Raw genomic sequence first — 15336 nt, 5'->3', positions numbered from 1 at the left:
GTTGTAGCCTGAGTCAGCGTGTCATTGTATGAACCTGTCACAGTTGTTTTTCCATTCACCAGTCGATGGACACGGCTGAGTCCCCATTTTGGCTGTCGTGAGAATGCTGCTGTGGACATTGTGTACAAGTTTTGGCACAGACGTATGTTTTCCATTATCCTGGGCATATGCCTAGGACTATACAGTAACTCTGTAATTTTTGAGAAGATGGCAGACTGTTTTCCACAGCAGCTCCAATTTCTCCACCTCCTTGCTGATTCTTGTTAGCATTTATCTTTTGACAGATGATAGGAAATGTGAGGTAAGATCTCATAGTGGCTTTGACTTGCATTTCTCTGATAAGTAATGTTGAGCATCTTTTCATGCACTTATTGGCCAGCTGGATATTTTCTTTCAGGGAAATGTCCACCAAATGCTTTCTTAAGGACTTTTCAGTGGGCTTATTTCTCTTTTTATTGTTGAATTGTAAGAGTTCTTTATAGTTTCTGGATCCTAGTCCCTTATCTATGATTTGCACATATTTCCTCCGGTTTTCAAATAGTAAAAGACTTCTCAACCCCAGCCTGCTGTTTTTATTACAAGTAACTTGAACACAAACCAAGTTCTGGTACTAAAGAGAACTTGAGCATTTGGAGCTTGGTGTATAGATAAAATCCCGTGAAAATGTAGTTAAAATGAGGGTTGAAAGCCCTGAGCCCAGGTGACGACCCAGCATGAAACTGTACACACAGAAGCAGCAGGTGGCGCCCCGCCACCCCCGTGGCCCCTTTCCAGGCCCGTCTCTGAGGACGAGACGGGCACGGGGTGTCTGTTTGTGCCCATATCCCTCTGGCTACTGAGGAAAGCGCCGGCCAGCCCACCACACGCAGAGTGAGCACCTATTTAACTCACATATGAAGTTTACAGGGTGGCCACAGCGCTATAAACAGGCACATTTTATAAACTCATAAAGCACGTCCTCACCCCAGTCCACTCCAGTCCCCTCAAGATAGAAGATCTAATATCTGTAAAACAAGGGCCAGAAAGGCCCCACTCATTAATTGTAGAGGACTCCTGCCCATTAAGACCGTTCCTTCTGACTTCAACCAAGCAGGGTCAACAAGCTTTTGGACAAAGCAGCGTGCATTTTTTTCAGCATTTCAGTGCATCAGTTGATACAATTAAATGCCTCTGGCTGAATGGTTTTTAAAATAGATGTATAGTTTTGTTTCTCCTACTTAGTCAAGGCAGAAAAAGAAACTTGATATCTGTATTCCTGTTGGTTTTCTTTAAATTCCCATGGGATGGTTTAGAGCTCCGTCACCACACCAAAGGGCTCACCTAATTAACAATTGGGCAGCTTCCCTCCCTCCAAGTGTAGTTTAAGACATCATTCACTGGAGTTGGTTTGCACCTAAAAGAACAGACATTGTGAATTTAATAATTCATCAATTCAAATATGAGACAGTTGATCACAGAGGGAACTGGACAAAAACAAATCCCCCAAAATGACTCAGTTGATTCGCTGTCTGTACCCAGGTATGATCCAGATGTATGAGTTTGTGTTATTCACATCATTCATAATGCACATCAAGACAAGATTAAAATCTACAGTGTGAAGTAGTAACTTGTTGAATTCAAATTGAAGGAGAAAAAAATGAATATTTGAATTGATTCATCATAGCCACTCTGATATGATACAATTTAATTTTGAAGAAGAAAAATGATTTATATACACATTTCTTAGTGAAATTTTCTATTTCTTGCTAATAACATTTTAATTCAGAAAATGCATTGATTTTATTCAAATATATTTTTCTAAAATATAAATATTTAAATTAAACTTTTATAAATGCAGAGAATGTAGTTTCTTTTGAACCCCACCCAGATATTAATCAGTCTAAAACTCAAGTGATGAAGAAATAGTATTTGTAATTATGATCATTTTAATGTGTCTATAAATATATAATAGGACCTTTGCAACTTAATTATGAGTAATTAACTCACACTTCATATAGTATGGAGCACCTTAGATTACATATTGTTGAACTATTGGCATTAATATCTGTATTTTCATGTTATTTACAATACATAAGTATAGTTCTCTTGTATAACAACTTTCCAGTGATTTTGAAAATATATCATGAAAGAGTGCATTACAATTTACAGATGCATCAAAGCTTTCCTACAACATTGAGGCTGGGACTTCACTCTTCAGCATTTTAAAATAGGAAACAAAATCAGTGTTAAAGCTATGTTTTCCAAAGTGATTGTTTTGTTGTGTGTGTGTGTGTTTAGACACTAGTTTCATAAGGTGTCTTAGAAAGTAGTTCTGTAGACGTGTTAGGAATGACATAGGATCATCCCTGTGTGTTCGGATCATTTCCCCTGCAGAACTGCGATATGCAATAAAGTCTCTGAAGAGGGCTGCAACCATGAACTCTGTTTAACATTTTTTAATGCAGTATATAACAGTTTTTGATTACTAACCCTTTTATTTCCCTCTACACGAAATACCATTCAATCAATACCCTTTGGAACTTGAATTAATGTTACTTGTATTACTCTGGGGAAACACCTATCTAAAATAAAATGCTGATCTAAAGTAAAACTCCATAAACACATGTGTCTGAGTGAACAAAATCACTTGTTAAATCTTTCTGCATAGCTCTCTGAAAAGACACACAAATCTAACCTGGAACATTTGTCTGCGTAAACTACAGAGGAGAGAAGTGTTGCAAATACAGAAATTCTAGAGCTAATTCTCAAGATTTGAGGCAAGTGACTTTAAGATCAAATAACAGGTTGTTTTCAGTGACTGTGTTCTGAAAGATAAAAGCAAAAGTGTTAAATGAATAAGACTGTGCTGTCTGGCACCTCCCTGGTGGCTCAGACAGTAAAGCGTCTGCCTACAGTCGGGAAGCTCCTCTAGAGAAGGAGATGGCACCCCACTCCAGTACTCTTGTCTGGAAAAATCCCATGGACGGAGGAGCCTGGTAGGCTACAGTCCGTGGGGTCGCAAAGAGTCGGACACAATTGAGTGACTTCACTATGCTGTCTGAAAATATTCTTGTAGAAAAATATCAGGTCATTATATTATTTCCCTGGAATTCCAAAAGAGCTGTGAGTGCTATTCATGGGTTTGGTTATAATACTGGCTCTCTGTGTAAAACCCAGTATTAAACAGAATCATATAAGGCTCTATTACTTGCTTGAAAATGCATGCATACAGCACAGGCAGAAATAAGGGCCAATACATTGCTCAGCACTTCCACTGAAAACCACAAAATGGGTATAAGTTAACCCCCCGTGAATTATTATATATATATCTCAAATGACAATCTTTTTAAAAAAATCCATAATTTGCTTTCTATAAATAAAGCTCTAAGTCATGGCTCTAAAATAGCAGGCCTTGGTATAAGTGTAGTCCCAGAATTAATTCTTTCATGCAAACCACTCTTCAGCAAAGCTTTGCAATTTAAGCAGCCTACTCTGGCTCAGAATCTACTGGCTTACAGCTCAGAGAAGTATCTGATGTGTGAATTCCCACTCATCATATGCTCCTGAGAACACATCCTTCTACATCACTGAAAGGTAATTCATTAAGAAAAAGTAACAGCTGTTTCATACTTAAATCAAAGGTGGGTTTCCATTGAGTCCTTCCCTTACCAGTGGAAGTCAGCTCAGAAGTAGGAAATGGGGCACAGTAAAACGCGGGGTCCTTACTCCTGGGGTCGGGGTGGTGGCGGAAAACGTCCTTTTCTCATCTGTTCAGCCCTGGCTGAGCAGGTGAACCAGTTGCCTAGAAACTATGCTTAAGAGCTGCACATGCTGTTTCAGTAGCATGTCCTTGGTTGTCGTTATCTAAGAGCTGTGCTGTGTATTTCCAATCAGCCTCACCGCTCTACCCTTTTACTGTGCTAAAAAAACAGTTTCATTCTGACAGTCCTTGCGGTGTTTTGAGGGTACCCTTTATCGCTGCGGAAACTGACAGAAGCCGGGCACTGCTCGCGGGACTCGGGGTCTGAAGCCGACATGCCGCATCTGGTGGTCACTGCGAATGCTGTCCGACACGACGCTGTTTTGGGGGCAGCGAAGCCTCCTTTGCTCAGAGGTAATTCACCCCCCTGCTCAGGCCACCAACCCCAGTCTTGTAATCTTAGCTGACAGGAAGGAATGAATGATGAAAACAATCGGCTTGGGGCAGGAGTGCAGGTCCAGTTGCTGGAATTTAAAAAGAAGAGCACATGAAAAATTTTAAATGAATGCTTGACACAAAATAGTGATTTACACATCAAAGAGATCCAAGCACTTCCTGCTTTTAAGTGTTAACTGGAGCAACTGTGTTTTTAAATCCTTGCCCCCCGATGAGATTAAAAAAAAAATAACTCTTTGAACTTACTCCTTACATCTCATCTATCTTATTTCCAAAAATAAGTTCTGTGAAATTTATACATACCAATAGCACACATATCAGTGCTGCCCTTCTTGACTGTCTAAACCTTTTCTTTTTGGTATTTATGTTGGATTAGGTACAGCATGAGGCCGTGCTAAGTCTCCCATCATAGATTTGAGTCCTGCTTCTAACACTTTTCAGGTGTGTACATCATCTTGGACAATCCATTAAAAATTATTCTCAGTCCAACCTAACTTACAGGGTAGAGTATTAAAATGAGATACTGCAGGTGAAAATCCCTCACAAACCAGAAAATACAGAAGCTATATTACGAGCAGCCGCATCCTCACAGCTCGTGGCATCGAACGCACCTAGAGCACCATCTGCAGAGGCTCCTTCTGAAGGCTGGTTTTCCTCGTGTCCCTACAGAGCCGGCACAAGCTCAGAGCTAAACAGGCTGGATTTTCATCACCTGACCTAGTTCAAGAGCGCTGTGTTGCTCCTGATTCTTTTTTTTTTTTATCTCATTTTTTATTTTTCTTTTTATTGAAGTATAGTTGATTACACTGTTGTTAATTCCTGTTGTACAGCAAAGTGATTCAGCTATACACATACGCACATTCTTTTATTAATATTCTTTTCTAAGATGGTTTATAATAGGATGTTTTTGTAACTGGGGAATAACTGTTTTACAGTGCTGTGTGAGTTTCTGCTGTGCCTCAGTGTGAATCAGCTGTAAACACACAGACACCCCTCCCACCCCTCTATGGCACCACCGCAGCTGGCTGGGCCCCCGCGCCTTCCAGCGCTCTGCCACGAGCTGTCTGTTTGCCCACGGCAGTGCATACGCCAGAGCTACACTCTCAGTTCGTCCCCCTTATCCCCAGCTCTATTCTGGTGCTAGAGAATAACAACCTGACCACAGTAACATCCGGCAGAGTTAAGTTGTACTTGGCGTGAACCAGGCACTGTGTGAATACTTTCTGTACGTTATCTTAGTTAATTCTCACAGAATCCCTTTGGGATATCTACTGTTACCCTCTCTGTGTCTCAAGTGGAAAACTAAGATTTGGTGAAGCTATAAAACCTTCTAAGACCATACAGCTTACAGTGGAGAGAAAGCATGAACTCAGATGCAGGCCTGTCTGATGCCAGACTCTGGGCCTGACCCCACCCTCGCCTTGTTTCTTTGGTGACACCGGGCGTGTCCTGCGGGGCTGCGTCTGTGTGCTCAGCTCTCCTCTAGTTTGCTGTGAGCGGGGCTCCTCTTATTTCAGAACACGGGCCCTGGAGCAAGTGCATGTGGGATCTTAATTTCCAGACCAGGGATCGAACCCGTGTCCTCTTCATTGGCAGGCAGATTCTTAACCACTGGGCTGCCAGGGAAATCCATTTCACCAGCATATTCACTTTTACTAACACAGAGCGTAACTCTTCAAACTAACCTTAAAGATGACCTCCTTCAGTCCCTGTGTTTTATAGGTGGGGAGACTCAGAGCCAAAGAAATAAGACGACTTGCCCAGGACATGTGATGAGTTAGTTCCAGACTCAGAAAGACAGCAGGGGTCTCTTGACCCAAAGTTTATTGCGTTTTCTACCACTTGTCTCTGACCCTTCCCTAGCACCTGCCTCTGGGGGTTGCTGACCTAGATCCTGGGAAAGGTGTGTCTGAAACTGCTTCTCAGACTAACATATCGACAGCGGGAAAACCAGTCCTTCCTAAGTCTTTTCAAGTCAGGTTGCAATTATAGGCAGAAAGGCCAAAATTTAGACATACGTTATTTTTCCTCACTGGCAAAAAGCCTTGAGTTTTCCAGCCATGGACAAAAAGCAGGAGTCTCCTGCAGCCCTTGCACTTCAGGCAGATTCTTTACCCCTGAGCCAACAGGGAAGGCCTGGGAGAGGGGAGGGTTATGCAAGCCTAATAGCTGAGTTACAGTGACTGGATCTTATTTTTAGAGATTTATCTCTGCATTTTATATATTCCACCCCCATCCAGGTTATCAAGAATGAGTCAATAAATATTTGTTGACTAAGCCAGTGACTAGGAAGGATCTAGACAGAGACCCGCTTTTCCAAATCAAAGTCCTTTTTTGCAGGTCTGCATTCCACAGCTTAAATGAGATGCTATGTCTTCCTGAGAACACCCGAGCTAGAAAGTGGAGCAATGTGTGACTTTCACCCTTCAGAGGAGCTAGAGTAATGCATTTTTTCAATATGGTAGTCGGTAACGATCGCAGGAAATCATGATTTTAAACACATGGGCGATCTGCAGTGATAGAAGAAGTATGAATGTCACCCTGACGACAAGTCTGCTGGTTTTGCCGGATGCCTGCTGACAGGAGCTCACAGCGCCCGGTCCTCGTCCGGCCCTCTGTCCACGAGGGGGAGCCGACCAGCGTTGCTGGGTTTCCTGGCCGCCCCTTCCCCTCTGGGCTCTTCATGTTCTCCACTGCTGAGACCCAAGAGACCATGGGCAGGACCAGTATTTTACATCCGTGTATCCCTGACACCTCGCACAATGCCCAGTTTAGATCAGATGCTTTTAAACAATGAATGGTACATTTTGATGGTGGTGGGGCCCTCTTTGAGAAGAATTTAATGCTGACTATATAATAAGCATCCTTTCCTTTGATTCAAATATTTCTGTTATATTCAAATGAGACCAAAGGAAAGGACTTAAAAAATTGGATGCCATCACTGTTTTTCAAGGATCCATTAAGGCATGAACCTATAAGTATTTTGTTAATCAAATACTAACTAAATATAAGGCAGTATTATGTGTGCAAGCCAGTATGGGTGAGTTGCGTACACAAAATCACACTGTCTAAAGAAAAGTGTACTTACAAGCTCTCCATCTTTGCCTCCAAAATCTAAATACAGCATCCTGATTCCATCATCTGAAGACGTTTTCAGCTTTTCATAAGGAGCCTGTATGACTGTCTTGGGGAAGGCACCCTCCTGTGGCTCAGTGGTAACTGAAAATCCATTCTCATAATGTATGGTCAGTCGGCACTCCTGGTTTTTGTAGGTGCAAGCTGCGAGAGGCAGACAGAGAAGGAGGGGTGAGTGATGAGCAGCGGAATCCGTCCCTTCTCCCGGCTCTAACCTGTCTCCCCACCCCAGGCCCAGCCACAAAGCTGCTTTCTAAAGGTAAAAATTAATAATGTGCATGAAAGTGTTCTCCTTAGATTATGACATTGTCACTTAACTTGTCCTGTGAAATGAAGGGAAATAAACAGAAAGATTTACTACATTTTATCTGGGCTCTAGCCCTAATGTAACCATCTGATATATAGGGAGACAGGTGTTCCAATGACCTTGTCTCAAGCTGGAAAAAAAATCTGACACTAAAAAAACCATTTATTTGGCTGCACTGGGTCTTAGTTGCGGCACAAGGGACCTTCTCTGTAGTCGGAGGACTTCTCTCTGCTCTGGCATGTGGACTCAGTCGCCCCCAGGGATGTGGGGTCTTAGTTCCCCAACCAGGGTGGAACCCGGGTCCCCTGCGCTGGAAGGCAGATTCTTAGCCACTGAACCACCAGACAAGTCCCTGACATTTCGATTTAGAGCAAGCTACCTCTGATCATTGTTTTCATCATCACACACACACACACAATCTATAACTGAATCAATCATCAATTAATGAAGCGCCTATCACCTGAAGCAATCACTCCCCCAGTGACGTTACCCAAGTTAACAAAAACACATGTAAGAAGCCAGGAGCAAGCTGTTAAAAAACAACCTGAGTTTTACTTAAAAAAAAAAAAGTCAAAGCTCCTTTTATAAAGTGGAGCTTTTTGAATTTCCTGATGATCTGATCATCGCGGGTCCTGGAGAAGCGGCTGCTGCAGCTTCTACGAAGGAGCCACGCCCCCGCCGCCAGGGTGCAGTCAGCCTCCGCGGCTGTCCGTAGGTGCCCCCGATTCCAGAGGACAAAAGGAAAACCTTTCCATCAGGTTAGGCGCCAGCACTTCTCAGTGGTCCACGCTGCGTTTAGGAAAAGAGACCAGCCCTTTCCGATTATGAGCAGCAGGCCTGCCTCCCATTCCAAGTTTCTGTTCAGAAGACCTGTGAGTGTTAAAAACCCTTCACCAAAGAGTTCTGGAGGGAATTCCCTGGCAGTGTGATGGTTAGGACTCCCGTCAGGCCCAGGGTTCGATTCTTGGTTGGGGAACTAAGATCCCTCAAAATGCACAACCCCCAAAAGTAAAGCAGAGAGTTCTGGGAAAGGTGATCAAAGGAGGGGATTGGATTTATTTATTTTTTTTTTTCTGCCTTACAAAACGCCACATTTAACAGACCCTGGTAACTCAACTGGCTCTGGCCTTCATATACACCTGAAAGCTCTTTAGGGAGACCAAGACACCTTCTTTTTGAGGGAGGCGTAAAGATGAAGGCGGTATTGATTACTCTACACCATCACTAACTCAGCTTTATAAGCCGAAGTGAGTTTCACCCTACCGCACTTGGGAAGCTTAGTACAGAAGTGAGAAGAGCAGAGCTCAGAGAGGTGGGCACGTCCCAACCCGGTGGTTCCGATGCAGGATCCAGCCCTTTCCTCCCGGTGGTCTCCCGCTCCGCTCAGCGCACGATGCAGAGGGGCGGGACAGGGATCCCTGCAGAGAGACGCTCCGGGTCATAGCGGGGTGGGGCCTCAGAGTTCGGGGGACACACAGGCTGTCTCTCTGCTCTCAGAATGAAGAGGCTTTTAACTAGTTAAAACATATACTCCTTCCTTCCAAGGGCCGCAGCTATCGTTCAACTTGTAACTAAGGGCTGACATTTTCCGAAGACGTCCTGGGCAGAGGCCCTGGGCAACTCCCACATTATCCTCTCGGTGGCCCTGGGCCTCCACCGCCCGTCTGGTTCACGGATGATCAACCCGCAACATGGAGACAGCACAGCTGAAGTGATGGCTTCCCAGCTTTTCATGGTTGTTTTAATGGAGTATGACTGCTTTACATTGTATTATTTCTGCTGCGATGATGTGAATCAGTTATACATATACACATACCCCTCCCTCTTAGACCCCCAATCCCCATCCCACCCCCCTAGGTCACTGTGGGGCACCGAGCTGAGCTCCCTGCCCCGGACAGCAGGCTCTCAGCGGCTCCGTTGTGCACAGGTTGTGTGTCTGGCAGAGCCGCTCTCCTGGTTCCTGTTCCCGCCCCGCTCCCCGGGCTGTGTCCACACGGACGGACGTTCTCCACGTGAGTGTCTGTCCCTGCCCTGCGCACAGGTTCTTCTATACACTTTGAATCTTCATTTCTGACACTGTTTAATGTTGCAGAATGTGGGCAACTGGGCTCTAAACGTGTTTTTCCCTTTTCCTCTATCTTTGAACTTTAAAGCTAGTCCACTGAATGGTCTAATTAACTGATCGTGATTCCTTTTCATTCAAATTGACCTGAAGTGGTATTTGTGGCCTTTAGGTAATGGAATCGGTTATCTGAAGGCGCTCTTAATCCACACAGGATAAACTGAACGCATTATCAAGCTAACTGACGCTCTGATGAAAACGCCAGCCCGCCTCCCAGCTCCCTGCAGGCGTCTTTGCGTCTGAAACTGGGCTTCAGTCATTTCTGTAACTCTTCTCTCCCACCACTTGGCCAGCTAGCTCACTCCGCACAATTCTTTGCTGTTTTCCTTGGGCTGGTCGATCAACAGCCTCATTGTTTTTCTGTCAAAGTAGATTTCAGCTTATAGAGAGAAGAATTTTATGAAATGTATGGACTGTAAACTAAACCAACCCCCTTTGGCCACTTTATTCTTTCCTAGAACACTCCTGATTGTTGCCAGGAGTCTGCACTTCTCTGCTATCATACATACAACTTCAGGAAATTTCGTTTTCAGGTGACTTGAGCCTTTACCAACTCTCAGGTTCAAAACTCTTCGTTTTGCTCGCCATACAGAATATGTGTCAAAAATGAAAACTTCAGTGACACGTCAAGAAACATTTTCAAAAATGCTGGAAAATATTGGGAGTACTAGCCATCTTCAGGATAACTTTTAAAAATAACTGTATTTATTTATTTCTGGCTGTGCTGAGTCTTTGCTGCCGTGCAGGCTCTTCTCCAGTTGCAGTGAGTGGGGCTTCTCCTCCTGGCTGCATGTGGGCTTCTCATCCAGGGGCATCTCTTGTTGCTGAGCACAGGCCTGTGGGCACCTGGGCCTCAGTAGGTGCAGCCTGGGGCTCAGGACTGGCCCCCGGACTCCAGAGCTTGGGCTGAGGAGTTGCAGTGCATGGGCCCAGTTGCTCCTTGGCATATGGAATCTTCCTGGACCAGGGATCGAACCCGTGTCTCCTGTATTGGCAGGTAGATTCTTTACCACTGAGCCACCAGGGAGGCCCCAGGATAGTTTTTAAAAGACGTTAATCATCTCAGAGATGCTGCAGTAGAAATTCTACAAAATATCTGATTTTTCATGCTTGCACAAATGAAGGAAATGTGGAGAAACCCTGCTACATGTTGATGTGTGTCCCACCCTTCATTTCCTTTAAGTTCATCTCACACGCTAGTAAAGTCATGCTCAAAATTCTCCAAGCCAGGCTTTAACAATATGTGAACTGTGAACTTCCAGATGTTCAAGCTGCTGTTAGAAAAGGCAGAAGAACCAGAGATCAAATTGCCAACATCCCCTGGATCATCAAAAAGGCAAGAGAGTTCCAGAAAAACATCTATTTCTGCTTTATTGACTATGCCAAAGCCTTTGACTGTGTGGATCACAATAAACTGTGGACAATTCTGAAAGAGATGGGAATACCAGACCACCTGACCTGCCTCTTGAGAAACCTGTATGCAGGTCAGGAAGCAACAGTTAGAACTGGACATAGAACAATAGACTGGTTCCAAATTGGGAAAGAAGTACGTCAAGGCTGTATATCATCACCCTGCTTATTTAACTTATATGCAGAGTACATCATGAGAAATGCTGGGCTGGAGGAAGCACAAGCTGGATTCAAGATTGCCAGGAGAAATATCAATAATCTCAGATATGCAGATGACACCACCCTTATGGCAGAAATTGAAGAAGAAGTAAAGAGCCTCTTGATGAAAGTGAAAGTGGAGAGTGAAAAAGTTGGCTTAAAGCTCAACATTCAGAAAACTAAGATCACGGCATCCGGTCCCATAACTTCATGGCAAATTGATGGGGAAACAGCGGAAACAGTGACATACTTTATTTTTGGGGGCTCCAAAATCATTGCAGATGGTGACTGCAGCCATGAAATTAAAAGACGCTTACTCCTTGGAAGGAAAGTTATGACCAACCTAGACAGCATATTAAAAAGCAGAGACATTACTTTGCCAACAAATATCTGTCTGGTCAAAGTTATGGTTTTTCAGTAGTCATGTATGGATGTGAGAGTTGGACTATAAAGAAAGCTGAGCACCAAAGAATTAACACTTTTGAACTGTGGTGCTGGAGAAGACTCTTGAGAGTCCCTTGGACTGCAAGGAGATCCAACCAGTCCATTCTGAAGGAGATCAGTCCTGGGTGTTCATCGGAAGCACTGATGTTAAAGCTGAAACTCCAATCCTTTGGCCACCTGATGTGAAGAGCTGACTCATTAGAAAGACCCTGATGCTGGGAGGGATCGAGGGCAGGAGGAGAAGGGGACGACAGAGGATGAGATGGTTGAATGGCATCACCGACTCAATGGACATGAGTTTGAGTAAACTCCAGGAGTAGGTGATGGACAGGGTGGCCTGGCGTGCTGCAGTCCATGGGGTCGCAGAGTTGAGCGACTGAACTGAACTGAACTGAACTGAAAGTCTTATTTATTCAGTTGTGTATCTTTGGCTGCACTGGACCTTCTTTGCCGCATGCGGGCCTTCTCTAATTGCAAGAGCGGGGGCTACTCTCCAGCTTGGGTGCACAGGCATCCCCTGCAGGGCTTCTCTTGTGGGGTGCAGGCTCCAGGGCTCGCAGGCTTCCGAAGCTGCAGCTCACAGGCCGTGGAGCGTGTGGGTTCAGTAGCTGTGGCACTCCGGCTTAGCTGCCTGACAGCATGTGGGATCTTCCCAGCACAGAGTTCAAACCCGTGTCTCCTGCATTGGCAGGTGGATTCTTTCCCCTGTACCACCAGGGAAGTCCAACATGTGGCCCACCTTCTAGAACAGTCTCGGGTGCGGAGGAAGTTGCACCCTACTGCAGTACTGCTCACAGAGTGGTCCACGGACCGGCAGCATCGGGACTGCCTGTGATCTCACTAGATGCAAATTCTCAGGCCCCAGCCCAGAACTCTGAGCCAGAATCTCCAGGGATGAGCATCTGAGTCTTCTGAGGGTAAAACTATAAACTCTGCTGTCGTTTCAGTGTGACTGAAGTCTGGAAGTGCTGTACGTAAGAGGTCTTGTGGGAAAACCCTAGTCATATAGAGCAGAGTTACACCATAGGGCTTTCTCCCGTGATGGAAATGTTCTGGACATGCACTGTCCAGCATGGTAGAAATGACGGCTGACTAGCCGAGTTACCCACTTTTTCTGCAGGAAGATGAAGTAAGAGTTTTCGTAGTCAAACCCTTAGGTTGCATTTTAGTGAAGTGAAGTTGCTCAGCCGTGTCCGACTCTTTGCGACCCCAGGGACTGTAGCCCACCAGGCTCCTCCATCCATGGAATTTTCTAGGCAAGAGTACTGGAGTAGGTTGCCATTTCCTTCTCCAGGGGATCTTCCCGACCCAGGGATCGAATCCGGGTCTCCCGCGTTGTGGGCAGATGCTGTACCGTCTGAGCCACCGGGGAATCCCTGCATTTTTAGTAAAGCATTACTAAATGTACTAATAATGTCCAGTAAAAATCACTCGTGAAGACCCCTTTAACCTCCCATAAAGTGTAGCCCTCCTCCTCCATGTCTCAAGGAGTCTGGCATCACTGTTCTTTTTTAAGCTTTTTAAAAAGTGTTTAATTAATTATTATCATTATTATTTTTGGCTGAGCTGGGTCTTCATTGCTACTCTTGGGCTTTCTCTAGTTGTGGCGAGAGGGACCACTCTCTAGGTCCCATTTTAGTAGGGCATTATGAGTGCCTTCATTTAGAAGACTTTGAAATTTATCTCCTCTGGAATTTAAGTAAGTACCCCAAAATGGGCCAGTAATGGAACCTATGTTGAGGCCACGATGCAGAGGAGGGCGCCCCCTCCCCAGGAGGCTGTGGCGTCCCCAGCCCGAGCGCGCACCTGTGCTGATCTCCACAGCGAGCTCCGCCGAGTCGTGGCACCCCTGTACTATGCTCCGTGTCCAGTGTGAGAGGTCCCTGCTGACCTCGGCCCTGAAGAGATGCGTTTCAATCCCCTGCTGGGTGCCAGTTCGCGTTGCAAAAGACAGATCCATACCAGCCTGGGGTGATCCCTTTCCTGGACCGGAATGGACCAGCCTGTTGAGAAGAAGAGAGAAATGATCAAAATGGAAGCTACTGTATCCACCCGATACGTCACTTGAGAAAAAGCTCCAGCTGGTGATTTGCTCGAATTGCTATCACTTTTCTGATCTGGAACCCAAGGATCCAAGACACCCCAATGTTCACAATGGTTTTCTGCCCCCTTCTCACTCAGTTCCTCACCAGTGGTAGAGGGAGATGAATACAGTGGCCATGAACTGGGCATCCGGTTGACTATGCAGACACTTAGATGAGAAAGGAAGATACGGAAAGGACTGAGAACAGTTACCTTCTGCCATTACATACATATGACCCAGGGCGAGCCTGAGACGAGGAAGGAAATCTGTTGTTTTCTGAGTTGGATTGAGCACCACCCCCCCTCCCCGCCACACATACCATTTTTCTTATACTCTGGAGCATCTGGCTGCAGGGAATGTACTTCTGGGTGTGCATTTCTCATGCACTCAGCCTCCAAACGCAAGCAGACAACCATGGGACTCACTCTGCTAAGAAGCCGCAATCTGTGTCTGTGTAAAGCTTGAAAAAGAGGGCTTCCCTGGTGGTCCGGTGGTTGAGAATCCACCTTGCAATGCAGGGGACACCAATTCGATCCGTAGTCCAGGAAGATCCCATACGCCTCGGGGAACTAAGCCTGTGGACCACAGCCACGGAGGTCTGGAGCCTGTCCTCCACGACGAGAGAAGCCCCACACCAGAAGCGTGCGCGGCAACGAGAGAGCAGGTCCCACTCGCTGCACTAGAGGGCGCCCCAGAGCAGCAACGGAGCCCCAGCACAGCCAAAATAAAAATGAATCATTAAATAAAAATTTTTGAAAAGCTTGAAGAAGCACAGTGATGCTGAACTTCTTCAAAGAGGGACGAGAACTGCACTTAATGGGAGATTAAAGTGATTTTCAAGAGTGATTTTCACTGGACACACTGACTTTAGAACATACATCCAGCATTAACCGTGACTCCCGCGTCCATGCTTTCTAACAGGCCAGGGGAAACAAGGAAGCTCTGGTGCCGCCTTCCGAGCAGGGATGGCCCCTCGTCACTCACCCCGTTTAAGCACTCGGATCTCTCAAGCTTGCTCCTTCTCCTCCATGTCCAGCCTCCTTTTGGGAGAGACTCTCTTGTCATTAATTTGCAGGAGAGCATGAATACAATGTAGGAAATGTTCCTTGTCTCCAGGATATTTGCATTTTCAGCCTTTTCTTTCAATACAGAAAGAAACAGTTCATTGGTTGCTAGTGGAATTCCAGGTGTTATTCACTTGGTGGATGGGAGAGTTACTTTCTTAGGCAAAGGACTTGTTACCTCTAGATTAAAAGTTGTACAGAGGAAATCCAAAAGCTTATTTTCTCTTGCAAGTTTAGATACTGTAGACCAAAATTATCAGTGACATAAAACCTACGGTAGCCCACTGAATTCCTAGTGACAAGCTCCTATAACTCTGAGGAGCTCTCTTTTACTTACAGAGTTGAAATCTGGTGGGAGGGGTGGTTTGCAATGCTGACTGAAAGAAAAAGGTTAATTGAAAAAGGCTTTTGACTGTACAGTTCTTTGAAGATAGAGAA

General features: G+C 45.2%; 1 protein-coding gene across 1 annotated transcript in view; it reads right to left on the bottom strand.

The window, feature by feature from the left end:
• Positions 1-1667: 1667 nt before the first annotated feature.
• SNTB1 (syntrophin beta 1) overlaps positions 1668-15336 on the bottom strand; it is a 251822-nt gene continuing 238153 nt past the window's right edge. The window contains exons 5-7 of the mRNA XM_070382859.1: positions 13558-13754; positions 7224-7414; positions 1668-4203 (exon numbers count right to left, since the gene is read on the bottom strand). Of these exons, the coding sequence (XP_070238960.1) occupies positions 4111-4203; positions 7224-7414; positions 13558-13754 (481 nt within the window). The 3' untranslated portion in view covers positions 1668-4110. The remainder of the gene's footprint in view (positions 4204-7223; positions 7415-13557; positions 13755-15336) is intronic.

The sequence above is a fragment of the Bos mutus genome, chromosome 14 (assembly GCF_027580195.1).
Source record: "Bos mutus isolate GX-2022 chromosome 14, NWIPB_WYAK_1.1, whole genome shotgun sequence".
NCBI lineage: Eukaryota > Metazoa > Chordata > Mammalia > Artiodactyla > Bovidae > Bos > Bos mutus.
The sequence above is the reverse complement of the archived record's forward strand: the minus strand, read 5'-3'. Positions and strand labels throughout refer to the sequence as shown.